The sequence below is a fragment of the Kogia breviceps genome, chromosome 1, assembly GCF_026419965.1.
Source record: "Kogia breviceps isolate mKogBre1 chromosome 1, mKogBre1 haplotype 1, whole genome shotgun sequence".
Lineage (NCBI taxonomy): Eukaryota > Metazoa > Chordata > Mammalia > Artiodactyla > Physeteridae > Kogia > Kogia breviceps.
The window spans coordinates 22970296-22998144 of record NC_081310.1 but is presented as its reverse complement, the minus strand read 5'-3'; the positions used below and the strand labels follow the sequence as shown (position 1 = coordinate 22998144).

General features: G+C 49.6%; 1 protein-coding gene across 2 annotated transcripts in view; it reads left to right on the top strand.

The window, feature by feature from the left end:
* Nucleotides 1–1645: 1645 nt before the first annotated feature.
* The window catches only part of PARP1 (poly(ADP-ribose) polymerase 1), a 42841-nt gene continuing 16637 nt past the window's right edge, over nucleotides 1646–27849 (top strand). The window contains exons 1-12 of one of the 2 annotated variants that reach the window (XM_059065656.2): nucleotides 1646–2108; nucleotides 6780–6945; nucleotides 14030–14145; nucleotides 15506–15720; nucleotides 17300–17399; nucleotides 19639–19755; nucleotides 20361–20537; nucleotides 22883–23027; nucleotides 24666–24806; nucleotides 25499–25741; nucleotides 26047–26115; nucleotides 26300–26432. In XM_059065656.2, coding sequence (XP_058921639.1) covers nucleotides 1989–2108; nucleotides 6780–6945; nucleotides 14030–14145; nucleotides 15506–15720; nucleotides 17300–17399; nucleotides 19639–19755; nucleotides 20361–20537; nucleotides 22883–23027; nucleotides 24666–24806; nucleotides 25499–25741; nucleotides 26047–26115; nucleotides 26300–26432 — 1742 coding nt within the window. In that variant the 5' untranslated portion in view covers nucleotides 1646–1988. Of the gene's footprint in view, nucleotides 2109–6779; nucleotides 6946–14029; nucleotides 14146–15505; nucleotides 15721–17299; nucleotides 17400–19638; nucleotides 19756–20360; nucleotides 20538–22882; nucleotides 23058–24665; nucleotides 24807–25498; nucleotides 25742–26046; nucleotides 26116–26299; nucleotides 26433–27849 lie in introns of both variants that reach the window. The other variant, XM_067028604.1, reaches the window with a different exon arrangement.

Below are 27849 nucleotides of genomic sequence, written 5' to 3'. Positions count from 1 at the left end.
ATGTGGCTGCAAATGGCATTGTTTCTTTCATTTTTATGGCTGAGTAATATTCCACTGTGTATATATATATATATATAAAAAACACATTTTCTTTATCCATTCATCTGTTGATGGACATTTAGGTTGTTGCCATATCTTGACTATTGTAAATAGTGCTGCTACGAACATAGGGATGTATGTATCTTTCTGAATGATAGTTTTGTCTGGATATACGTAGGGCAGGAATTCTTAACCTTTGTGTGTGCACCCAGGACCCATTTGTTGATCCATTGAAGTCTGTGGACCTCAAATGCAATGGTAGCTTCTAGATACACTATCGGGCAAGTTATCTAAGTCACAAAACAGAAAGCCCCACAGACCAAATTAAGATGCTTGAATTGTGGGGCTTATTAAATCCATCTGAAACACCTGATTGAAACTTCCTGCAGCAGGGAACAACATGGGGTGCATAACATACCCAGGACAGGCTAGAGGTGAGGTGGAGCACACCATCTAAACCTGGGGTCATGCAATGTTCATTTTTCTGTCCCTCTCTCTCTCTCTCTCTCTGTCTCTCTGCTTCGTCATCCAACCCCACTGACAGTGGGGTTATGAAGACCAGAGCTGAGGACGTTCAAGGCAACTCAACAGACAGTATCTGGAACCAACTCACAGTCACCTATCAGAAAGATACAGGGGCAACTACACCTGGCCACAAATGTAGCTTGCCAACCAGCCTGCTGAACAGACATGGGTTTTATCTGCAATTCTTGGGCAGAGTGCAGGGGAGCCAGAATGGGACCATAGCGTTATCGCCAGTGAGTGGCCATTAGGGAGGACATAGTTGTCAACCCTGACGTCGAATGATGATGCCTTTTGGTTTCCCTCCAAGTAAAATTCTCTTATTTGTTCCATCATATATTCCACTTAACTCTATTTATCTTCAACATATCTAACAGGTCACTACTTAAGCTTCTTCCCTATGTCCCACAACCTACTTGCTTACTCAGCATCCATGTCTCAAAAGCGACTAGCTTTCTTCTTCTCCTCTCTGTTTAACACGTTTTGTTTCATTCATTCCGTTTATTTTTCTTGTCCTCTATAGAACTGAATAGCCTCAAAGACAGCACACTCCGTTACAATGTTTGAAATGAATAAAATGCATAGAATTTAAAAAGAAACCAGTTATATAAAAACACAGTTCAACATTAAGAAACAAGATCTAGTAGCAGCAGGTCTCTTAACTACCGCAATTTAAGTAGTGATGAGCTTAATACTGAGTTCTCTCCAACAATCGTAAAGCGATAGGCAAGCAGCTGTGCTAACTATTGCTGACAAAGTCACAGGTATTGCTAAGACTCCCAGAATCTGTATCCATGCATTAAAATTCATAATGAAGGCGATGCTAGATTTCAGTTAGTATTGGGTCCCAACGGTCTGCGGACTGCAGTTAGAACGTCCGCCGAGGGCGAGCCCAGGTTGACCTTTCTTTGGCAGATCAACCACATTCCCGAGCCAGCCCAGCGCCTTCCAGACCTGTTGGCCCTCAGGGGAGAGAGGATACACGTATTAAAAAGGAACGAGGCTGGAATTAGTTGTGAGAGCACGTAAGCCTTCCTGGGGACAAATGGTTAAAGGGGTGGCGCTTCGTCTTTCAAAGAGCTACAGACGCGGGTAAGCCCGGCCTCGGCCTCGGTCCGCAGCAGCCAGGGTCGAGCTCCCGCAGCCTCAGGCGCCAGAGAAACGCCGCCCCACTGCCGGCAGGGGGCGCGCGCGCCGGCGGCCCCGCCCAGTGAGCACGGGCGCCGGGGCGTGCCCGCCGCCAGGCATCAGCAATCTATCCGGAGCGGCGGGTGGCCTACGCGGCGTGCTTGGAGGCGGCGGCGGCTGCGTCTCTAGACGTTCGGGCGCCAGCGGGGAGCGGACCGGCGGGCGAGGCGGCGGTAGCAGCAGCTGGTCTCTAGGTAGCGGCGTCGGGCCCTCGGAGCTGCAGCAGCTTGAGGAGGAGGATGGCGGAGTCATCGGACAAGCTCTACCGGGTCGAGTACGCCAAGAGCGGGCGCGCCTCTTGCAAAAAATGCAGCGAGAGCATCCCCAAGGACTCGCTCCGGATGGCCATCATGGTGCAGGTGTGGGCGGAGAGGCCGCTTTGTGCGAGGCTGGGGTTTCCGCGCGTCCGGGGAGGGTGGGGGGAGGGCTGGTCGGGAGCTGCAGGTCGGGAGCTGCAGGCCGGGCCGGCCCCTCCGAGCCCGCGCGGGGCCTGCGGGCGCAGCTGCTTCCTCTCGTCCCGTGTATGGCCCGTTTTGCTGATCTTGCAGCAAAAGTCCGGGAAATACGGTCAGGAGCTGGTGGTGCCTTTTACTTTGTAAAAATAAGCAGCCGCTTCTGTCCTTATTTCTGGGTTTGTTTTATTGCCATTCGCCCTGGGAAGGAAACGTACGCGTGGTATTTTGAAGGTAGTCTGGTTTTGACCTACCTTATTCTGGAAGATTTTTGTCCTACATTGATGGTGGCGACTGGCAAGTGAGGGTTTTTTTTTTTTTTTAATCTATTTTTGGCTATCATTTCAACACCCGCTCACTCTCATTTTTTTTAAATTATGCAAAACTATGCAAGTTGGTGTCATTTCAGTACACTGCATTCACTTTTGGCTTAATTTACGGTTTAACATTTTCCTCAAACTTTCCAAGTTCACAGACACGTCCTCCTGATGCCTTTGCAGCTATCTGGTTTGAGTAAGAGTGGCTCCTGGGGTTCCTCAACTGGGCTTCTTGACAGATTCGGGATTTCCCTGCGGTGGTCCCTGAGGCTTGCCAGATGGTGGGAGGGGTGTTGGAAAGAGGTAGTATGTCTGGAGGTTTCTGCCTCCTTCAGCTCCTGTCTGCCTGCCTAATCAGGGTTTCCACCTGCCCTGTCTTCCCCACCCCCCCCCCAACAGAAAGCTTTTATCCAAGCTTAGTGCTCATGGTCAAGGTAACTTGATTTTCCTTCCGGGCCGTGAGGCAGTATATGTTTTATGAATGACCGGATGGTACTGCTAGCTTTGCAGCAGTTACTGGCTGGAGGGGAGTGGGTACCATAGTGTACTTAGGCAGTCTCATTTCATACTATGGCAGGGACTGAGGTTGTCAACTTGGAATCAGCCTCAGGGCCACCTAGCTCAGTACCTGGCACACAATACTTATTCGTTCAGTAAACACTCGCTGAGCAGCTGCTAGGTTCTGGGCACTGTGTTAGGTACTAGGGGCACAAGGAGAGACTCCACCCCTGGGAGCTTCCAGTTTGGTTAAAGGGGTGATGACTGGTAAACATTGCTGTACAGGGGTGGGTGCCACCTGATGGAGCTGTTCCCTAGGCATATGATGTGCCCAAGATGGGAGCTCACCACAGAAGTGGCAGGAAGTTGAGGATGGAGAAGTGGGCAAGGCCTACCATTTGAGGCGCTATATCTCCCGCAGAGCATCTTTTCGCCCGCAGAGCATCTTTTCCCGCAGAGCCACTGATCGTATGAAGTTGCCATTAGTGCAGGGGCTCTTAACCTGGAGTCTGTGGGATGGCAGATAGAACTCAAGAGGTCCATGAGTTTCAGTGAGAAAAAATATGCATGCCTATCTTCACTAGACTTAAGTTACAATTCATTACTTCCTACAATTATGAATGTAACCTGCAAAGCAAAGGTGCATTAGGAGTACCTGTGATTTTTGTCATCAGTAGTAGTTACTGTTATTTTCACATCACTTTACAGTTGTTGGGGATTTCTTAAAATAACCATTTACACTCATTTCTCGCTACAAGATCACAGAAGTTATTAAAGTGGGTACTATGTCTCGTTATTTAATGCTTTAAAGCTTGTAGATTACTGTATCTCAGTAAACGTTTTAAATGTTTTGATAATTATTTCAATATAATTGATTTCCTTTGTGAGCCTATGTATTTTATCATGCATTTTAAAATGTTAGTCTGAGAGAGGGACATCCATAGCCTTCACCAGACAGCCAGAGATGGCCCTGTTCTATTGGGAAAGACAGACAGAAAACCTCAGTCCAGCCAGTGTGTGGAGACAAGGACACTGGTGAGGAATGAAGAGGTGGGTTGGCTCTCTCTATCGGAGTCCAGGTGGTAAGAAAGTCTAACATTCTGGATCCTTCTTGATAGTGAAGGAAATTATTATTAAAATTAAGTGTGGGGCTTCCCTGGTGGCGCAGTAGTTGAGAGTCCGCCTGCCGGTGCAGGGGACGCGGGTTCGTGCCCCGGTCCAGGAAGATCCCACGTGCCGCGGAGCGGCTGGGCCCGTGAGCCATGGCGCGTCTGGAGCCCATGCTCCGCAACGGTAGAGGCCACAACAGTGAGAGGCCCGCGTACCATAAAAAAAAAAAAAAAAGAAAAAAAAATTAAGTGTGGTTTTCTCTAACTGTAATTGGGGGTGGAGTTTTAACTCAGAATGTAACACAGTGGTCTTGTAGGCTGAGCTGGTGAAGGCCAGAAAGAAAGAAGCCATTCTTCCCCGCCCACCCCCGCCCCACTTCCCTTGGATTTAAATACCTTCTTTTACATTTTGTATGGGAGGATTGTTCTCTGAGTATCAAATACCTGATACTTTAGCTGGCATGCCCTGGGGCAGCCTCGAGGGGATGAACTGGGCCTTCCAGGCTTTTGACTTGTTGGTGTTCTTGGGAGGGCCTGCAGCAAACGGCATGGTGACTTTCTTCGTGGTAGTGGTCGTTCCGCTCTCTGCGGGGTAGGGTGGCCGTGGTGTGGCCTCCTTTCATGGCCCTTTTCTCTGGAAACAGACTGAGAGTGGCTGGGTGAGGACCCCGGTGTGTGGTAAGCACTCATGTTTGCTGAGTATACAGCCAAGGATTCTGCTGCTTGCCCGAGCCTGGTAGCTGCTGAGTGGAGCCAGTAGTCTTGTGCCCTTGGTCCAGTTCCCTTCTGGCTGTATCGTTCTCAGTCCTAAGTTCTAAAATAAAGCCTTGCCTTGGTTAAGGGGTCTTTCCTCTCTGGGGGGGGAGGACGGGAGCCCTAACAGTCCCCCAAGCCTGTGCTGTGAGTACACCCTTGTGCAGGTCTCCTCTCTGGTGCCTGGCAATGCGCCAGTGGGTGGGGGCGTGGCACCCAGACCGAAGTTTAAGGGGCAAGTGTCAGGGCCCAGCAGAGCCAGGAAGAGATGCCACGGCCATGAGTTCCAGTGGGGGGCAAAGCCACTGAGCCACGTGCCCCCCTTTGCTCTTAGAGCAGGCTTAGACAGGGGTCCCAGGGCAGGAAGACCCAGGTCGAGGCCACCACAGATGTTGTAACAAGACGTCCAGACGCTTAACAAGGTGTCGGCTGCCTTGGTGAAAGTTTGAGAGCCAGGGCACAAGTCTACTCTCTGAAATGCCGTTTGTCGTCTCGTTGTGGGGGGAGGGCTGTCTTAGGTTTGGAGGGAGTGTCTTTTCCACGGCAGGAGTTCCTCCATCCCACCTTTCTTCCCTCTTCCCTCCGGACTTGGGGCACTCCACAGACACTGTGTGATTGCCCTCTGAGCGGCGTGGCCGGTTGCTAGCAAGACAGGCATCGTGCCTCTCTGGGAGCTTCTGAGCCGGCGCAGGACACAGACATTGATCAAATAATAACCCAAATGGATCTTGACTCTGGGGGCCATGGGAAGGGGTGTTATGGGACCTGAGGAAGTGCCGTTCGCCCCAGGTAGGGCTGGGGCACATTCTGGGCCCAGGAAACAGCCGATGCTGCCGTAAACCCGAGCTGCTTGATGCTGAAGAGTCCTGTGCCCCAGCCTTATTAACCCTACACTTTATTTAATACCGTATATTAAATCCAGAGAGAGGCCGCTCGCGGAGTAGGAGAGGGCCAGTTGGGAGATCTTGTCACTGCTTTCTCAGAGTACTTCCCCTGTCCACACGACTCCATCCTGAAAGTTCCGCATGGTATTTATTTTTAATGCTGTTTTATGCCATCTGCTTGACATTTAGATTTATGTTCTATCAAAGCAGATGTTTGGGGCCTCTCTTGCTTCGGTCAGACCGTTTGTATATTTTTAAGTACCTCTTCCTGCCGAGCAGCGTAGTGGAAAGAACCGTGGTCACTGTTTCAAGTTGAGGCCGAGTCACTTGCTGCCTGTCTGAGCCCCACCCCCATGCAACTGTGAAATAAGGGTGCTGTTTCCCCAGAGGCAACTTCAGGGTGTCCCCTGGTGGCTGATGAGGGGGAGGAGGGACCTCCCAGCTGCTGGGGGTGAGGTGACACCCCCCCCCATCTCTTTCACTCTCCCTCATAGAAGTCCTTCATCCCACGCACATCTGCGTGGCTCGCTGCCGGTGTGACACTTCTCTGACACATTTGCTCAGCCTGGCGCTGAGCTGGGACTTGTTCCACATTGTTCTAAGTGCACAGAGCCCTTTGGGCCTGGCGGTGGCGCCTGTCCGCGTGTGGGCGTGCGGGACGCAGGACTTGCGTGCATCTCCTGTGCCCTCACTGAGCTCTGGGCTGAGCCTGTGACTGAAGCGTGGTGGCGACTTTGGTAACAGTACGCTGAACTCTTAGCGGAAACGCCGGTCAGTCCCGAGGGATGTCCTGGTCCCTGTCCCCAGGGCGGGCTCGGCAGCAGGCACGGCAGCTTTCATAGCTGAGGGGTGGGTGCAGATCGCCCATCCGTTTGCAGCTTTTCCCCTGCGACGTCGGGGAGTGGAGAGGAGGCTGCCCTTGGTTTACAGGTAAGCAAACGGGGGCTAGGATGCCAGGTGCTGAGGGCCGGGCCTGAGGCTCACTGCCCTTTTCCTCCTCTGGTTCCGCCCTTCTAGTCGCCCATGTTCGACGGGAAGGTCCCGCACTGGTACCACTTCTCCTGCTTCTGGAAGGTCGGCCACTGCATACGGCACCCTGATGTCGAGGTGGATGGGTTCTCCGAGCTCCGCTGGGATGACCAGCAGAAGGTCAAGAAGACGGCCGAGGCTGGAGGAGTGACAGGTGCGTGCACAGCGGGGAGGTGCGGGGGTCACCCCAACCCCGGAAGCTTCCTGGGTTGTCGGGGGGTGGGGGAGCTTTTCTGTGGGAGCAAAGAGAAGGTCCTTCAGCTTACCCCTCTGTTACTTCAGCAGCACCTCAGTGACCCAGTGTTCTGTTTGGTGCAGGATATTATTTCTCCAGATGCTTGAAATGTAGCCTCTACATTTGTTGCGGTTGTTGTCTTTAATTGACCTTGTTTTTAGAGGAGCTTTAGGTTCACAGCAAAATGAAGCAGAAAGTATGGAGAGTTCCATGTTCCCCCAGAGGCGTGACCTCCGCCACCATCAACATCCCCCAGCAGATGGTCCATTTGTTACAGTCACTGAACCTACACTGATACATCATCACCCCAAGTCCGTAGTTTTTATTACTCATCACTCGTGGTGTTGTACGTCTCATATGGGTTTGGGCAAATGTATAATGACATGTATCAATCATTATAACATCGTACAGAGTGTTCCCACCCCCTTACAAAATTCCTCTGTGTTCCACCTGTGAATCCCTCCCTCTCCCAACCACTGACATTTTTCCTATCTCCATAGTTTCATCTTTTCTAGAATGTCACATAGTTAGAATCAAACAGTATGCAACCTTTTCAGGTTGGCTTATTTCATTTCATAATAATGCATTTAGATTCCTGCATATCTTTTCACAGCTCAATAACTTACCCCTTTTGGGCACTGAATAATATTCCATTGTCGGGAGGTACCACAGTTTATCCATTCACCTATTTAAGGACACCGCGGGTGCTTCCAAGTTTTGGCACTTAGGAATAAAACTACTGTACACATCCATGTGCAGGGTTTTGGGTGGACCTAAGTTGTCAACTCATTTGGGTAAATACCAAGGCACACAATTGCTGGATTGTATGGTAAGAGTATGTTTAGACTGCGAGCTGTCTTCTAAAGTGGCCACACCATTTACATTACCACCAGCAATGAATGAGAGTTCCTGTTACTCCACGTTCTTAACCAGCATTTTTTACCAATGTTTTGGATTTTGGCAATCTAAAATGTTTGTAGTGGTATCTCATTTTAATTTGCAGTTCCTTAGTACCATAAGAATGTCTGTTTGCCATCTGTATATGTTCTTTGGTAAAGGGTCTGTTCAGATATTCTCCCAATTTTAATCAGGTTTGTTTTATTGAGTTCCTCATATAGTTTGGACAACAGTCCCTGATCAGGTGTGTCTTTTGCAAGTATTTTCTCCCGGTCTGTGGCTTGTCGTTTTTATTCTCTTGGCACTGTCTTTCACATAGTAGACATTTTTGATTTTAATGAAGTCTAGCTTCTCAATTATTTCTTTCATGTACTAGGTCTGGTACTGTATCTAAAAAGTCATCACCATACCCAAGGTCATCTAGATTTTCTCCTGTGTTATCTTCTAGGCGTTTTCTAGTTTCGTGTTTTATTTAAGTCTGTGATCCATTTTGAGTTGATATTTGTGAAGGGTTTAATCTGTTGTCTAGATTAAATTTTTTTGCATGCGGATGCCCGGTTGTCCCCACACCACTTGTTGAAAAGGCTGTTCTCCACTGTGTTGCCTTTGCTCCTCAAACATCAGTTGATTGTATCTGTGTGGGTATACTCCTGGGCTGTATTCTGGCATATTTATCAATTTGTGTATTTCACCAGTACCACACTGTCTTGATTATATAGCTTTATAGCAAGTCTTGAAGTCAGGCAGTGTCAGTCCCCTGACTTCGTTCCTCTTCAATATTGTATTGGCTGTTCTGGGTCCTCTGCCTCTCCATATAAGCCTTGGTCAGTTTGTCAGCATCCGCAAACTTGCTGAGATGCCTTTAAATTTTAAACAGTTTTTAAATTTTAAAGTGTTTCGGCTTTTTTTTTTTTTTTTTGTCCCCTTTTGAAGAAAATCTCCTGAGCCTGAATTCTCATTTCTCTGCCTTGCTGTGAACTGACCCAGTTTAACCTGCTGTTGTGACTCCAGGCTGTTGAGGAGAACAAAAAGTTAAATCGTCCCAGATCCTGTAATTCAGAGAGAACTATCATTAATGTTGCGGGTGTCTTATTAGAAAATTATTTTCTATTCAAATATTGATGCGTGTGTGTTTTCATTCCTACAGAAATGGGATTCTACCTTAGGTATTAACTTTTTTTAATGTTCAGTCACCTTTTCTTGTGATAAAGTATACATAACACAATATTTACCATCTTAACCATTTTTAAGTGTACGTTTCAGTGGTGTTAAGTGCATTCGCATTGTTATGCAGTCATCACCACCATTCCTCTCCAAAACTCTGCCATCTTCCCAAACTAATACTCCATACCCATTAAACAGTAATTCCTCATTTACCTCCCCCCAATCTCTGACGGCCACTCTTATTTCTGTCTCTATGAATTTGACTACTTCTAAGTACCTCATATGGGTGGAATCATACAGTATTTGTCCTTTTGTGTTTGGCTTATACTATATTTGTCCATTTGTGTCTGACTTATTTCACTCCGCATAATGTCTTCAGGGTTCATTCATGTGGCGTGTGTCAGAATTTCCTTCCTTTTTAAGGGTGAATAATACTCTGTTACGTGGCTATACCAGATTTTGTTTATCCATTCATTCATTGATGGACACGTGCGTTGTTTCTGCCTTTTGGTGATTGGTGAACATTGGTATACAAATATCTGTTCCAGACCCTGCTTTCCGTCCTCTTATGTATATACCCAGAAGTGGAATTGCTGGATCGTATGGTTATTCTATATTCAGTTTTTTGTGTAAACTGCAGTACTGTTTGCCACAGCAGCTGCGGGATTATACATCCCCACCAGCAATACATGGGGTTCTGATTTCTCCACATCTGTATCAACACTTTTATTTTCTGGATTTTGGCAGGAGGGGAGGGGAGGTTGGTTTTTCGGGATTTTTTTTTTTTTTTTTTAGTAATACTCTTCCTAATGATTTGAAGTGGTATTTCATGGTGATCTTGATTTGTATTTCCCTGTACCTACCTATTGCATTTTACAGCTTAATATTTACTCTTCATGTTAAAAGTTACAGATTTCCATCATTATTGTTAAAGGTACGTAGTATTCATTTCTTGAGGTCTTGCTAAATTTTGTGCATCACTCAAGTATATGATATATATTAATTTCATTGAATCCTTGCCCCAGCCCTTTACCAGTTTTTCCAATATGAGGAGCTGAGACACCTAGAGGTTAGGTAAGCGGCCCAAGGTTACGCTGGTGGTAAATGCTCGAGGTGAGATTCAAGTCCAGACTCTCTTGCTTTTGAAACTAGACTTTAAACCATTTGGCTCTATTACACATAGAGCTGCCGCAGGTTTCTGATATATCCTGGGCACCTGTCCAATTTTTTCTTTAATTCCAAGAGGAGGAAACACTGCTGAAAGAGATGAAGTATTTGAAGGTCTTCTGCGTGTGTGCCAACTTGCCTTTCAGAAAGGTTGTATCAGTTCCACTTGTACCAACAGGATGAGATGTACCCATTTATTTCTCCACTTCCACACCATCCCTAAGTATTTTCATTCCTTTTCATTTTGCTCCTCGTGACATGGAACATTTTGTCATGTGTTGATCAGTCACTTGTGTTACTTTAGTAGTTGTGTGTGTCTTTTGCTAATTTTTCTCTTAGGGTATTTTTCTTTTCCTTAGTGAAGTACAAAAGATAGTAATTCTTGGTCTCATGTTTTGCAAATATTTTTCCTGGTTTGACATTTTTCTTTTAGATAGGTTATTTTCTGTTTCATCATATTGAATGAAGCTTCATCTTTGACTAAATGTTCTTGTCATATCTGTTGAATAAAGTATCTGTTTTTGGTATTTTGAAATGTTTCATCCGGAATTTTAAAAATAATGTACATACCGTTGTATGCACAAACTTGACGTGTACAGTTCGGTGAGTTTTGACAAATGCATACACACATCTAATATTCACCCCATCATATTTCTGTACCCGCCACCCCCAGAAAGGTCCCTTATGCCCTTTCCGAGTCATCCTCCCCCTCAGCAAGGTAACCACTGTTCTGATTCCTACCCCTTTGGATTAATTTTTTTTTTTTTTTTTTTTTTTTTTTGTGGTATGCGGGCCTCTCACTGCTGTGGCCTCTCCCGTTGCGGGGCACAGGCTCCGGACGCGCAGGCTCAGCGGCCATGGCTCACGGGCCCAGCCGCTCCGCGGCATGTGGGATCTTCCCGGACTGGGGCACGAACCCGTATCCCCTGCATCGGCAGGCGGATTCTCAACCACTGCGCCACCAGGGAAGCCCTGGATTAATTTTATGTGATTTAGAGTTTCAGGGAAAAAGGAATAGTATCGTTTTCTCGTAAGCTGCTTTCGCGCAGCATAATGTCTGTGAGACATATCCAGGTTGTCTCATGTGTCATCAGTTCTTTCTTTATTACTGAGGAGTAGTCTTTTGAGTATATCACACTTGGTTTAGCCGTTCTCCTGTTGGTAACCTTTAAGTTGTTGACAGATTGGGGCCATTACAAATACAGCTGCTACGAACACTTGTGTACAAGCTCTGTACGTACATGTGCTCTCATTTCTCTTGGGTATATACCTAGGAATGGAGTGGTAGATCATACATTAGATGTACGTCCAGCTTTTTAAAGAAAGTGCCAAACTCTTTTCCAAAGCAGTTGCACCATTTTACATCTCCACCAGCACTGTTAGAGAGTTCCTCCACACCCTCATCAGCACTTGGTATGGTCACTCTTTTTGATATTAGCCATTCCAGTAAGTGTGTAGTGATATCATGGTTTTAATTTGCATGTCTTTATTATTGAGTGGTAAGAGTTCTTAGAATATTCTAGGTGCGTGTCCTCTATTAGATATAAATAATGCAAATACCTTCTCCCAGTCAGAGGTTTGTCTTTTCATTTATTTACTGACTTTTAAAAAATTTTATTTATTTAATTTATTTATTTTTGGCTGCATTGGGTCTTCGTTGCTGCACACGGGCTTTCTCTAGTTGCGGCCAGCGGGGGCTACTCTTCATTGCGGTGCACAGGCTTCTCATTGCAGTGGCTTCTCTTGTTGCGGAGCACGGGCTCTAGACGCGCAGGCTTCAGTAGTTGAGGCTCTCAGGCTTTAGAGCACAGGCTCAGTAGTTGTGGCGCATGGGCTTAGTAGCTCTGCGGCATGTGGGATCTTCGCAGACCAGGGCTTGAACCCGTGTCCCCTGCATTGGTAGGCGGATTCTTAACCACTGCACCACCAGGGAAGCCCTACTGATATTTTCTGAAGAGCAAGTTTTTCGTTTTGATGAAGTCCAATTTGTTGGTTTTTTGTGGGGTTTTTTCTCCTTTTTGGGGTAGTAATTTCTGTCTCCTAAGAAATCTTTGCCTACTCTTTAAGGCCATTGAAGGATATGCTCCAGAACTTCTGGGAGTTTTGTAGTTTTAGCTTATCTTAAATTATTTAATTTTATTTATGTTAAATTAACTTTTGTGTTAGGTGTGAGGTACACGTTTTTTGTTTTTTTTTTCCATGTGGCTATTTTGTTCCAGCACGATTTGTTGAAAAGACTTTGACTTCCTTATCAAAATCAGTTGATGATAGATCTGTATCTGGTCTCTATTTGGTTCCATTGATTTATGCTACTCCACTGTCTTAATGATTGTAACCTTAGGGTAAGTCGTGAAGTCTCGTAGTGTAATTCCTCTAAGTTTTTTCTTTTTCAATAGTATTTTGACCTTTCTAGGTCCTTTGTCATCTCCTTACAAATTTTGTGGCGAACTTGTCAGTTTCTCCCTCGGAAAAGCTTGCTGGGATTTTGATTGGCATTGCATCAAATCTGTAGATCAAATTGGGGATTATTATTGACATCTTAGTAAATTGAGTCTTTCGGTCCATAAACATGATGTTCAGTTTTTCTTTAATTTCAGCAAAATCTTATAGATTCAGTGTAGAGAGAGATCTTGTATGTCTTATTAAATTTATCTCTAAGTATTCTGTGTATTTTAATGCTGTTTAAATAGTAGTGTGCTTTAATTTCTTTTTCCAGTATGTTTATTGCTAATATATAGAGATGTTTTATATTGACCTTGTGCTCTGCAAATTTGCTAAATTCACTTACTAGTACTAGTAGCTTTTTTGTAGATTCTTAAGACTAATCTCAGTTACAGTCGTGTCAACTACAAATAGAAATGGCTTTACTTGTTCTTTTCTGCAGTTACACATTTTGTTTCTTTTTCTTGCACATATTAGAGCATCCAGTACAGTGTTGTCTGTGGTAAGAGAAGACAGCCTTGCTTTATTCCTGATCTTAGGAGAGAAACATTCAGTCTTGGAGTTTATTTTTATATAAGAGAAGAATCTAGTTTCTGTCCCAAATGGTTGGCCATTTTTCCCCAGGATTCTTTATTGAATGATTCAATCTTTCCCCGCTAATTAGGAATGCCACCTTACCACATATTTACTTTTTTTTTTCTCTTGATTATGGAGGTTTTGTTGTTGTTGTTTGTCAGCTCTCTTGTTTTTGTTTTCTTTATTGAAGTATAGTTGAATAGTATATAAATTACAGGTGTACAATAGAGTGACTCGTGTAATATATTACATTTATATTTATAAAATATTGGTTATATTCCCCGTGTTTTACAATATATCCTTGTAGCTCCACATATTTAATTCTTACATTACTTTTATCTGCTCCTATGTCAAAATACTCCCTTTAACTCAACACTCAACTTTGATAAATGAAAGTGTAATGGAAATTAGAAGGCAGTGTTGGAATTTAGTACGGAACAAGGTTTTCATAGTAAGCACTTAAGTTCTTTCCAAAGTGAAGAAGGAGGCTACAGAGGAAATGGAGAGGGGGGGACAGTGAGACCACCACCAGCTAACATTGTGCTGTTTCCAGGAGGCTGTCTGAGAATTTTTTTTAATTTTATTGCCAGAAAAGAAGTTCTGTTAACCAACCACAGTGGTTAGAAGCAAGTGTAGATGAGATGGACCAGCTGTGGTCAGCCAGAACACAAGGTGTCCTGGTAGAGGAGGAGGACAGGGGCTCCTTGGAGCCGCGCGGAGACTGCTGAAATGAGCGTGGCTGTGTTTCATGCTTCAGGCAAAGGCCAAGATGGAGTTGGCAGCAAGACAGAGAAGACACTGGGCGACTTTGCGGCAGAATACGCCAAGTCCAACCGAAGCACGTGCAAGGGCTGCATGGAGAAGATAGAAAAGGTGAGAGCTTTGGACTTCACCTGTCTGACTTTCTGGATTAGATAGAAAAGGTGAGAGCTTTGGACTTCACCTGTCTGACTTTCTGGATTTCTTGCGTTGGATGTCATTGGATATCTCAAGAGAAAAGAAAAAATAGGGGCTTTAGGTGCTGGCTCAACACTAGTGGTTAAAAATAAAGTGAAGATCTTAGTAGAGACAGGAGATGACAGTGACTTTTCTTCCAGGCAGGTCTGTCCCTGATTATTCATGGTCCAGCCCATGTACGTCGCTGCACCTGCTTTTAGGAGACCTGGGAGAGTTTGAAAAACACTTACACAAGGGCTCTCTCCTGGGCTCTGCGGTGGCTGGGGGAAAGCTGTGTTTTATGGTAGGATTAAGTTTAAGGAGTGTGTTTCTTCCCTGGTATGAGCCTCCAGGTTACTTCCTCTTAATCAGGAACTTCATTAACCACGCTTCCCTACCAACTCTGGTCCCTGAAGAATGACAGCTGGTCTGGTCTGGCAGAATGACGGCTATCTGAGTAGCAGGGACACAGGTGCAGGGGTCGGCCTGTGCCCTTTAGCCTCATTCCCCAAGATGCCCTGATCTTAGGTAAACAGGCTGGTTGATTAATTCAAGGCATCGATTAAAGGTTTCTGCCTCCTTGCTATTATACAGGAAATTGAGGTGAGTCCGTGGGTGTTTAAAAAGGAAAAACATGGAATTGCTAGATCTTTTCCAGCTACCTTCAACCACAAGAACTTGAGGCAAAAGTTAAGGTTCCAGAGGGAATGCCCGAGGTTGTGTGCTGCTGAGTGTCGCGTGGCCTGAAGTGGAGTAGTGTCAGTGCTCACTGCTCCGAGGTTTCCAGTCTGGGCTCACAGGCATGAAACTCACTCGGAATGTCAGGCCTGGGAATTGTAAACCTGGGGAGGATGGCAGGACTAGATTCTAGCTTACAGGTTTATTACTGCCTTTTAGGGGGTCTTCATATCTGTAAAGAGACTGAAGAGTCTGGGTGGAGGGGATTGCAGAAAGTCCCAGCTAGAATTGGGGTCTGCAGTGGCTCCTGAGCCTGCAGTATAGCAACCCAGGCGTTGTTCTTATGTCTGCACCAGGTCAGCAGAACATCCTCAGGGTAATGCTGCTGCTTCCTCACTTGCCCAGGCAGCTAGGTAGGTGGGTAGCTGGTCGGACTTAACCCCTTCTTAAATGGAGTGCTGAGGCTTGAGGGTAATACAATCCTTGGTGACATAAAAGAGCCAAAACCTCCCAGCAGCCCTCCCATTGCCTTCGGTGTGGACCTGGTCACCCCAGCCCTCCCGGTGTTTGACCATCCTTCCTTGTCTGTCTTCAGTAACACATGTGGATTCTCCTACAGGGCCAGGTGCGCCTGTCCAAGAAGATGGTGGACCCCGAGAAGCCCCAGCTAGGCATGATCGACCGCTGGTACCACCCGAACTGCTTTGTGCAGAACAGGGAGGAGCTGGGCTTCCGGCCTGAGTACAGCGCGAGCCAGCTCAAGGGCTTCAGCCTCCTCACCGCAGAGGACAAAGAAGCCCTGAAGAAGCAGCTCCCGGGCATCAAGAGTGAAGGGTGGGTGCAGGGGCCGGCAGGGTGGAGGCTTCACGCAGACCCAGAGTCCATATCACTCCTGTGTTCCCCGTGCTGCCCATCAGAAAGGTGGGGGGCAGCAGAGCCCCGCCCCTTCCCCAGCTGAGGCAGTGGGGGACAGAGCAGGGCAGGACTGGGGGAGCCTGCAGTGCGTGTTCCTGCTGCTCCTGGTGGTCTATTCCCTGTCCCGCACCTGACCTCCATGGACGGGCAGAGAGCAAATCCCACGTCCCCCTGCTCCATCTGAGCGTTCCCCTAGCTGGATCCACCACCACCTTTCCTCTGACCCCTGCAGGACCCACTTTCACGTCCCCCTGATGTCCTCGTGTGTGGAGATGTGTCCCTGTGTGTCTGGGTCTCTCTTGAGAACGGTGCTGGGAGAATCCTGACTATTTTTAGATTTGGGGGTGGGGGGTGGGCAGTCGATAAGGTACCTGGTTGAGAGTTCAGAATGGTGTGGGTTTCATACGGCGCTAACATCTAGGTCTGTGTTGGTCCTGTGGGCGCCTCTTTCCTGTGTTCCCTCTGCTGGCCTCTCGGCCCCAGTCTAGTTGCTTTGGTGACGAGCCCACCGATGGGGGCGTGGCAGGGCTGGGGTGTACACTGTGCTCCTTGGACAGTGTAGGGTCTGGGTGACCCCACCGCCCCCTCATCAAGCGGCCTTCATGCAGTATTTCAGTTCAAAACGCACAAGTTTATGGCACCGCACACGTGGCTCTGGAATGTGAAAGGAAACTGGGAAGTCGGACCCGCAGATTTAAAAAGCCTCAGGGTGCTTTGATATATGGGGTGTCGGTGTAGGAGTGAACAAGCTCACGTTCATGCTGTAACAGCCAGCACTGGCTGAGCACTTTTGGCGTGCCGGGCACTACGCTAAGCCTGTCACAGAGGATATTTCACTTAACCATCACCACGATCCTACAGAGCAGATGGTATTCTTTTCCCTGTTTTTACGGATGAGGAAAAAATGCAAGGGTTTGATCTCAGGCCTGTGTGATGGCTGAAAGTGAGTATTAACCACCGTGGCTGACCTGCCCTATTTCTAGGGCCTACTGATGACCCCCAGTGCACCCTCTCTTTGCTGACCCGGCTGAGGCAGACTGGTTGGCAGCGCCTAGACCTCCGCTTCTTGTTGGGCTTTAAGTGGCAGCACAGCCTCCCCGGTCTGAGAACAGCCTCTTGGCCTCAGGAGCAGCCCTGTGTCGTAGATTGATAAGGCTCAGTGCCTGGCACTGGTGCTTGTCTTTCTGCAGTCCCTGCCCTCAGCAGTGGTCTTAACCTGTGGCGTAGTCCCTGCCGGAACCTTCCAGGCCATCTCATCTGTGCCACGCCTGGTTGTTCCAAGGCCCTGGAGGGACCGCTGGCCCCTCCTGGCAGCTGTGCTTCCTGAAATGGATGACGTCAGCCACAGACACTGCCTGAACAGAGGGCGAGCTCCTCAGTGGACAGGGCCTGGCTGAGGCCCATGAGAATGGCCTTAGGCTGCTGTGTCGCCAGAGCTGTTGGCTTTCAGGGCTTTAACGGCTCTGGTTCTTTCCCTTACATCCTTTGTCTCTTTCAGAAAGAGAAAAGGCGACGAGGTGGATGGAGTGGAGGAAGTGGCCAAGAAGAAATCTAGAAAAGAAAAAGACAAGGAGAGTAAGCTTGAAAAGGCCCTCAAGGTGAGTCCCAAGCTGGGCGTCTCCTCTCGCCATTCAGTCTCAACTCTCCTCCTCATTCTGGGGAGAAAGTTCAAGGAGGTGTGTGTGTCCTGCTTAATGAGAGCTTTAGAAATTCCCAACTTGAGGGCTTCCCTGGGGGCGCAGTGGTTGAGAGTCCGCCTGCCGATGGCAGGGGACACGGGTTCGTGCCCCGGTCCGGGAAGATCCCACATGTTGCGGAGCGGCTGGGCCCGTGAGCCGTGGCCACTGGGCCTGCGCGTCCAGAGCCTGTGCTCCGCGATGGGAGAGGCCACAGCAGTGAGAGGCCCGCGTACTGCAAAAAAAAAAAAAAAATTCCCAATTTGATAGCTGTTGTTAAATAGCCTGGCTTTTCCCCCAGGTTTCCTTCCCTCCTCCCCAAACAACAGTTCTTACGTGAAAGCACGCACAGTGGGCTCTAGGCGCCAGAGCAGCAGTAGCCAGGCTCGGCAGGAGCTGAGCTGTCTGAGCTGCTGCTTCCCGCTCGGCAGCCTCACGCTAGGACGGGCACGTCATGCTTCAGCCACACTGCATTCACGGTGCCTCCCGGACCTGTAGCACGTTGGAAACTGCGTATTGAATTCAAGGATGCCACAGACAATGGCTGAAAGAGATAGAGTTCCATGTTTTTTAATGAAAATCTCTTGTTAAAAAAATAAATAAATAAAGGGCATGTATTAAGAGGAGCAAACTGCCCGTTAGGTCAGTGGTCATTGACCAGAGAAATTCGTCACTGTGTTGGTTACGTGTGTGTCAAAACGAAGTAAAAAATGGTTAACCAGAAAAAGGTGAGTGTTCGGGAAACTAGGGGAGAGCAGTCAGTCGCTTCTTGGGAACATGATTTCCATGAGCCCTCTGCTGGGCTCTTACATGAGTATTCCGTTTTTGCCGGTGGGGTAAAAAATTAGAAGCAAGTTCTGGTGTGGTTCCAGCTGCTTGATAAGAATCACAGATTCAGTGTGGTTGTCCTTCCATTAAAAATGTGTCAGGGCTTCCCTGGTGGCGCAGCGGTTGAGAGTCCGCCTGCCGATGCAGGGGACCTGGGTTCATGCCCCGGTTGGGGAGGATCCCACATGCCGCAGAGCGGCTGGGCCCGTGAGCCGTGGCCGCCGAGCCTGCGCGTCTGGAGCCTGTGCTCCGCGACGGGAGAGGCCACAGCAGTGAGAGGCCCGCGGTACCACCAAAAAAAAAAAAAAAAAAATAGTGTCAGTTTGGTGCCAACCCCAGCTGCAGTGGAGCTGGGGTGCTCTTTTGCATTTGCCCTTCGTGCCCATCTTCCCCGTCTCCAGTGTTGTCAGAGGTCAAAACAAAGTCAAGCTGGGAACGCTGCCCGTGGTCCCCACCCTGGCACACCCATTTGTGCTGGCCTCCCATCCTTGGTCGCGCAGATGAGATAGGTCTGCTTCTCTGATCTAACCTTGTACCCTTAGACTTTTGCCTCGTGTTCCCTCATCTCTGTCACCAGTGGCCCAGCACGTGGCACTGCAGGCAAGGATGTTATCGATCGGCCCTTACAGAGGCTGGGAAAGGGCGCGCGTGTGTGGCGTGTGTGTGTGTTAAACAACTCGAGGTGGTGGGGTCTGAGGCTGAGACGTGAGTAACTCGCCCACCACCCTCAAATGGGAGGACGCTCTTCCCTGCCCCGCCTCCAACGTCGGGAGGCTACTACTGCCTCGCTGGCCAAGGTGGTCGTGAGAGTACATGCGATGGCGTGAAAAGTGTCCCACGCAGAGTAGGCACTGCATGAATATTACCACCGAGGTTTAAAGTTCCATCTCCAGAGGAGCTTAAGTCTGTTCCTCGGCGCTACTGAGTATTGAGGAGGTGGGAGGTGTTTGGGGAGCGCCCCTGCTGCTCGCTTTCAGGCTATTGAGGAGCCGCCCCTTCCTCCCTTAGGGGCCGGGTGTTGGGGCAGATGAACCTGGTGCTTCGGGCGCGTTCCCGTGTGTCCTGGGACTGGTCTCTGAGGGGCTGGTTCCGGGGACACTGGCGCCTGGGCCGCGGCCTCTGCACCTGCCTCGACCCTCCCTGAGCGCCCGCGCCCCCGGCGGACACGGTGGCCGCGAACTGGGAGCACAGTGCCGGGGATGCGGCAGCCCCGGGGCAGCTCCGCTGAGCGCGGGGCTGTGACTAGAGGCAGAAGCGAGCCAGGGTGGAGTCTTCAGTTGGGTTTCTTTCTTTGAGAAGAGCTGGTCTCTCAGCTGCTGGCTCTTGTGCACAGGCCCAGAACAACCTGATCTGGAACATCAAGGACGAGCTAAAGAAAGCGTGTTCGACGAATGACCTGAAAGAGCTGCTCATCTTCAACAAGCAACAAGTGCCCTCCGGGGAGTCTGCGGTGAGCTGCCTTTGTGTCACGGGCACCGCGAGCTGGGCGGCCAGGCCGTGCGCGGTGACTGTCCCGGTGGAGTGTGGGAGGCCCTCCAGGTGAACCCCTGCTGGTATTCACTGGGAGTGAAATTCCATAGTCGTGTTACACGGGCATTGCCATCGAGGTCGCCGCTTGCAGGGACAGGAAGGGGCAGGCGCTCAAGGACCGAGGTGGGCCGCACATCTGCCTCGTGTGTTCATGCCACAGACTTTGGCCCGAGGAGCCCTCTCTGCTGCCGCCTTCTCACAGACTCCCCTGCAGGCCCTGCCCTGCCGTCCCTCTGGTACAGAAACAGTGGATGTTCTGGGTTCTCCCTTTGTTTCGAAGTCACCGAGGGAAAGGGGAGCTGCAGGAGCCCCTCATGCGTGGAGATAAAGTCTCATAAAGCACAAAACTGCAAGCTCCAACTGTAAACCACCTTCTCCGGGGAATGTTAGGGACCTCAGGGCAGTCCCCCCCTTCTTGTTTACCGAGTGGAGTCCGTGCAGATTCTTCCTCCCGCGTTGGTGAATGTCCTCTCCTGTAGCTGCTCCTTTCCTCCTTGACTTGCTTCTCGTCTTCACTGGCTTCAGATCTTGGACCGAGTGGCCGACGGCATGGTGTTCGGTGCCCTCCTTCCCTGCGAGGAATGCTCAGGCCAGCTGGTCTTCAAGAGCGATGCCTATTACTGTACTGGGGATGTCACTGCCTGGACCAAGTGTATGGTCAAGACACAGACGCCCAACCGGAAGGAGTGGGTGACCCCAAAGGTAAGTGGGGGTGTGGATCCTGGGATGTATTTGCAGAAAAACCTGGTCCCATCTTCTGGGCTTGTCCACGCTCCAGGTCACCACGACTGCAGGGCAGAGTTTCTCAGACCTCTTTACATCGAGGCCATGCTCAGAATCAGATCATAGAGTTATGTCTTTGGTTCTGTACATTTGCAGACTACACAGATGTAGTGCCAAAGCACTTCCAGCTGGAGCACAAGTTTGTCCAACTGGTGTAAAAATCTTCTTGCTTGCTAAGACCGTGTGTTACTTTTATTTCCGTTTATCAAGTACCTCCCCTCTGCCAGGCACTGTTCTGGGCACAAGGGACACGGTGGTGAACAAATGATAATTCCTGCCTTTATGACGGGAGAGTGTTTTCTCAGAGCAAGACATTTCCTTGCCTTGGTGCTAGACGGGGAGTTGGGCCCAGAGTTCACGTCTCCTGTTGAGCTCTCTCTCATTCTCTTGAATTCTCAGAATGTAAAAAACCTCAGTTGGGGGACCTTGTTTGGAGCCGCGCTGTTGGGGGAGCCAGCAGTGTCTTGGGGGGCTGGCTGCTGGATGGACTCCCCCGTGCCCTCAGACTCGGTGCGAGCTGGTGCCCCACCACCTGGGGCTGTCCTGGGCTCCCTGGGCTTGGGATTTGATGTCTGTCAAGTTCCCTCACCGCCCGTGCCTTCTCCCCGGGTGGTTTAGCATTTGGACCAGTGGCACATAGTAAGCGCTCCATAATTGTTGCTTGTGGGTCCTGGTGGCACTTACCACCTCAGCATCCGGAGCTGAACTCCACTTTCCCGCTTGCCCCTTCTGCTCATTCTTTTCTTGCCTTCTCTGTTCTCTACCATAATTACTGTATACGGATCTCTGTACTTTTGCTTGTTCGGTTGCTCTACAACAAGTCTGACCTTGTCCTTTCCCCACCCCTAAAACCTTACAGTGATTCCCCATTTCTTCTAGAAATATTTCCCCAGTTTTTCTGAGAATGTCATTTTTACAGGCCCGTTTGTGGTATTTGTATCCCTTTTAATATCTTAGGTTAGGAAAAAAGTAAGATCGTGATGTGAACTGTTGAGTATTTTATATGTCAGTTGCACTGCATCTGTGTATGTATATTTTTAAAGGGTTATTTTAAAACGGGACCTACAGGTGCAAGACATTTTGTCAGGTGGACAGTGCTTGCTACCCATGCAAATTCATGGATTTATAGACTATGGGTAGGGACTGTGCTGCCCCCAGGGGCTTGGATCACAGAATCAGGGTCCTCTCCTTAGCTTGAACTCCCCTCCCCCAAAGCCCTCCATGATCTGGCTCCAGCTACCTTCTGCAGCCCCTCTTTCTTCCACCTTTTTCCTCCTTACATACCACTCACACCACCCCTACACACACTCACTCACTCCCCGCCCCGCCCCTGACTTGGCAGGTCACTGCCTGCAAGGAGCCCTCCCAGCATTCCCAGTATTGCATCACTTCAGCACACCTCTGGTTTAGAAGCTAGCGCCTATGTAGAAGTTGCCTTCGTATATCTGACTGTCGGTCAAGGGTGAGCTGCTTTCTCAAAGGCTGAAACTCTTTCTAAACTCACTGTGATGTGTGGCACTGTGTTAGATACCCAGCGTACGTTTTATCCACCATCCACCAGGCAGTCATTGACCATGGATCTAGCAGGGAAGGGCTGTTTCTTGATGAGAAGAAGACTTAGGAGGGTAGGGACCTGGTCCCTGAGCCTGGTATACGTGATGTTTATTGAGTGACCACCTACAGCACAGCCCATTGTGAATCGCCTGGAATGCCGGTGGACCGTGCTGGTGGCAGAGTTAATATTGAATACTGACTGTTGATGGGCTCCCTGCATTCTCAGTCCCTTCTCCTAGGAAGGGAAGGGAATTTCCCTGATTGCCTTTAGGATAATAATCTCTCTCCCATGCTCTGGGGAGTCTGGGGGGGGGGGCGCTTTTGGTCATGGAATGGACATATGACCCCAGGAAGAAGCCTCTTCATTCTTGAGGGGGACAACTCCAGAATGAGGCCTGGGGGTTGTAATCAGATTCCAGCAGTGGTTCCCCGACCAGATTATCAACTGGGTTTTTTTGTTTGGTTTGTTTTTTTAAGGAAAATATTTTTTCTCTTCGAGCATCACAGTACCAGCTGTATTATAAATGTAGAAGTACTGCAAATAAGCACCATATCAGCAGTAATACTGTTATTTCATACTAAAAGCCTCAAATTTTCCTATTTTGTGTTATTCTTTATCGTAAGAAGAAAAAGATTCTTAAGTTCTTTTCTCTATCGGGTGGTCATTTCAAGGGAGAACTGGTCTCTTAACTAAAACTTACACTCTTTAGGAATTCCGAGAAATCTCTTACCTCAAGAAATTGAAGATCCGAAAGCAGGACCGTATATTCCCCCCAGAGGCCAGCGCCCCGCTGGCGGCAGCACCCCTGCCCTCTGCGGCCTCAGCGCCCGCCACTGTGAACTCCGCTACCCCAGGTGCAGCTCCGGGCCAGCCTCGGGGAGGAGGTGGGTGGGGACTGGGGCCCTGAGCTTAGGGTGGAGTGGGTGTCCCTCTGGGTTCTTTGCTGGCTGATCCTGGGGGGAAGCTCTGCCCTTGTTCTCCCCATCCCACCCCCAGCAGGAGGAGATAGGTTGGGGAGGGGGGCTTCTGAGAAAGGCCAGGGAGATGGTTACCTGCAAGGGGCATTCAGACTCTCCTGCCTGACAGTGCTACGCTACAGAGCAGCATTCCAGGGCTCAGCTCTGTGCTCCCCACCTGTCATCCTGAGCCTGACGTGATGCTGGGTCTCTGTCACCTGCAGAGACTTGCTGTACTTGTTGTGATTGGTGTCAGCGAGAAATACTCCACACCAACAAAGACAGTGAGATGAGTTGGTGTTTTGGGGGCAGAGGATGCTGCTGTCTTTGTTTACTCAGGGACATGTGGCGTAGTCTAATGGTTACGGCCACCGTGTGCTGGGTGGAGGATGAGGATTCTTCCGTGAACGTGAGCCCAGCGGTGACCTCCCTCCACCCTCTGGGGAGGGGACGTGTGGGTGGTCATCCCGAGTTCACCCTGCTGCGTGCAGCCTGGGTCCAAGAGCAAGTGTGGTGGGCCAGGCGGGGTCGACGTCCGGGCCCTGCCCTGAGGGTCCCTTCTGCTTTCCCCTTACTTGCAGTTCACAGCTAAGTGATCCCGTTCCCTGTGGAGACCTCGGCCAACTTTCAGTTAAACCCTACGGGTATCCCTAGTTGTTCTCCCTCACGGGGACAGCTTAAAGGACTCCTCCCCACAGCATCTCTTGTGGAAATGTGTAACCAGCTCTGTATGTTCCCGTTTGCAACAAACAGAAGGCACACCCCCGACCCGGGTCTTTTCTGGCCCGGGGTCAGTGCTAAATACCTAAAATGCCAGCGTTCTTGGTGCCTGAATCAGTTCTCTCAGCTCAGTGTGGTCATGCCGACCAAAGCTCTCCGTGACTGCCGTGGACAAGCCTGCTTTTTAAATTTTTTTTTTTTGGCCATGCCACACGGCGTGCAGGGTCTTAGCTCTCCAACCAGGGATCGAACCCATGCCCCCTGCAGTGGAAGCGCGGGAACCCTAACCACTGGACTGCCAGGGAAGTCCCCAAGGCTAGTTTTTTTTTTTAATGGGGTTGATTAAGAAGCATCCTGTGAGAACTGTAGTTTGCTTTTAGGCATGGGGTGGGAACAGAATAACAGAAGGAATTGGGAGTTCACGTGACCCCGGCGTCCCGCCCTCTGGCCAGCCTCCTGGTCCTTCCTCGCCCGTCTGTGGAGCAGACCCAGGGCGCCCCCGGCCACCTCCGCTCGAGGCCTGCTGTGGAGCAGTGCCAGTGCACGGCTTCCCCCTGGCCGGTCCTTTCTGTGCTGAGGACTGAGTACAGGTTGCTGTCCTGTCCTCTGCTTTCCTGCTACTCTTATTACTCTTTTCTTCAGTTTACGTAGACTTCTCAAGGAGATCCCTTTCTCCCTGATCAGAGAGGGTGCTGAGGCCGTTCGGGGCCCTTGCAGCCGGTCTGGCTTTTCCCTGGGAGCTGCTGCCTGGTCTCCTGCTCCCACCCTCCACCCCGGGCAGCAGCCCTGCCTAGTGATCCTTTTCTCCCATCCCAGACAAGCCGTTATCCAACATGAAGATCCTGACTCTTGGGAAGCTCTCCCAGAACAAGGATGAAGTGAAGGCCACGATCGAGAAGCTCGGGGGGAAGCTGACGGGGACCACCAACAAGGCCTCCCTGTGCATCAGTACCAAAAGTGAGTGCAGTCCGCCTGTGAACCAGAGGGAGCCCCGTCTCTCAGGAGCGTGTTGAGAATTAAATGAGGTGAAGTGCCGAGCACAGTGTCTGACGCACAGAGGGACCCCAAAAATGTGTCTCTTATCATCGCTGGCATTGTTCAGCTTCTCTGTAAAGGGGTGTGGGCACTTGTACTTGGCATTGCCGCTCCGCGCTGTGGTCTATATTCACGTATCTAAAACTCCCAAATGAAGACTGTAGCCCACTCTTCTCACCTTGTTCACAAGATGTTGGTAGGTTTGCCTCCAGACAAAAAGTTCACAGCTTAAGTAGGTTTGGAAAATGCAGAGTTAAACAAAGCTGAACAGGTTTCTTTGCAGGCTTAATGTGCCGACAGCCATTGTAAGTCTCCAAGACCAGAAAACAGTACACCGCTCTTCCCATAGGGATCTGACTTCCTTTCCCTATGTAATACTTGTTAACATCTCGTTCTATAGAAGGGTTTGGCAAAAGCAGCTCTCACTCATCACACCTTAGAAGAAGGGGGGGTGTTGCTGGTGAGAGATGATTGTTGAAATGAACCTCAAGGCCTCAAGCACTAGATTTTGAAGGAGAGGAGAGCTGTGGGTGACGAGGGTTGGGAAGTACCCAGCAAGTAGTAGCTGTGTAGTGATTTGAGATTTCAAAGTTCTTTCCCTCCGATTTGAACAGAGGAGGTCGACAAGATGAATAAAAAGATGGAGGAAGTAAAAGAAGCCAACGTCCGCGTCGTGTCTGAGGATTTCCTCCAGGACATCTCCGCCTCGACCAAGAGCCTTCAGGAGTTGCTCTCAACCCACCTCTTGTCCCCCTGGGGGGCCGAGGTGAAGGCGGAGCCTGTTGAAGCCGTGGCCCCAAAAGGGAAGTCGGGGGCTGTGCTCTCCAAGAAGAGCAAGGGCCCCGTCAAGGAGGAAGGTGAGGCCCCGAGCTGCCCCGCCCTGCCGTGGCCCCATCCTGCCGGGGGCCGTGGCCTCTGCCCCAGGCTGGCCAGGTCCGCCCGTACCCAGCCTCTCCCTTTGCGCCCGAATGGTCTGTTGAACTCTGCCCACACCAGTTTTCTCATTCATTTTCCCTGGGCGCAGGATGGTGCGAGGCAGCACACAGATGCCATGTTGACATCTGACACAGGTGAAGGTGACCCACTCGCCCTGCCTGCCACCTTCCCCTTGCCTTTTGTTTATTTTTAATTTAATGTCTGCATTTCTCTATCCCCTTCCAAGGTACCAACAAATCTGAAAAGAGAATGAAATTGACTCTTAAAGGAGGAGCAGCTGTCGACCCTGATTCCGGTGAGGAAGCGGGAGCAGAGCGAGCTGTGGGCCCGCCATTGATGAGGGAAACCATGTGGGCCGGGGCCGCACCTCGCCCTCCGGCCTCGAGGCTCCCCGCTCCTGAGAACGCGCACGTCCTGTGGGGCACCTGCAGACCCCCTTCTCCCCGTGGGACTCACCTCAGGGGCTCTGTCCGTGACAGGTCTGGAACACAGCGCACACGTCCTGGAGAAAGGCGGGAAGGTCTTCAGTGCCACCCTCGGCCTGGTGGACATCGTTAAGGGAACCAACTCCTATTACAAGCTGCAGCTCCTGGAGGATGACAAAGAGAGCAGGTGCGCCGGGGGCGGGAGCGTCCAGCAGGGCTGTGCTCCTGAGAGGCTCTCGGTGCTCCTGGGAGCCAGCCGCCTCGTGGAGAGCATGGGTGTGTCGTGAGGCCTGCGGTGAGGGAGGGAAGAGGCCCTCGCCCCCAGACAGCCTTTCTGTCCTCACTCATCAGTGTTACCTCGGGCTCCCCAGTTACTAGAGGCGTTTGGGTTTGCATCTGTCTGTATGTTTTATTTTAAACATAGTGGAGGCAGGTAAGAGCCAGTTCCAGGGTGCTGAGGCGCTGGGCTGGCTTGGCCACGCACACTTTTCTTGTGGGGGCAGTTCTCTGCCAAGTCGATGGGCCCTCATTGCAGCCAGCACAGAACAGGAGCTGCAGGTAAGTGAGGAAGGTGTGTTAAGTTCTAAGCAGGGGGGCGGAGGGGGTGGGGAAGCACTTTCCTATATTAAACTGACCTTTCCTTTTTAGCAAATGAAAACAATTTACACATTGGAACTCCAGGATATCCAAAAAGCTTTCCTCGTTGAGAGGCAAACCCCTGTGAGAGTGGCAGCCCCCGAGAGATACAGTCAGCGCCCGGTGCACCTTGGCCAGCCGCAGGTTGTAGGCACTGGCAGGCTCAGGCTCTTCACATCTCACCACACCTTTCATTGAAAATGTCAATGTCAGAAGTGACCCTTAAAAGAGCACACGATATCTGTGTGGCTACTTAAAATTTCTGAAGAAGTAAAATCCTGCATCATTTACTTTACTACCTACTCTTGTTGGAGATAATGAAGGTCAAAGTAGGGTATGTTGCTTGTAAGACATACCTTCCAAAAGCTAGATGTGTACTGGAGTGCAGGAGAAGGGGTAGGGTTTTTGTGGCAATGTGCTGAGTGCCAGAGTGTGTTAAAACAACAGGCAAATGAGAACAGAATTGTCCACCTCCAGCAAGCAAATTCTAATGATGATTTTGGACATGGGTGTCATTCTGGTGGCCTAGATTTATGGGTTTTTAGAGGGAAAGGACGATGTGGACTGTTAGAGTCAGAAGGTTTTTTTTCAGGATAGGTCAGCGTGATGTCTTCCAAACATTTCCAGAGGGAAATAACCCATCAGAGAATGAATTTGTATTTCTCTGGGCAGTAGCCCAGAAAACCAGCAGGAAGCCCCAAATCTTCTTTGAAATCTCTGGTTTTATTTTTTAAATGCATCCAAATCTTTCTGGGTTTCCAATATATCTGTGTTTATTGTGATCTAAAATTTAACTTATGCATGATTTCCACTAAAAAAAAAAAATGAACTCGCCCAAAGCTAGGCAGCACAGCCCACAGGGTACCCAAGACTTGGCCCTAGATTGAGATAGAAACTGAAGGTGCTAGCCTGGGTCTGTAGGTGGCTGACCCTGCAGGCCAGTGGCCCGCCCCCTCCCATTTCATCAC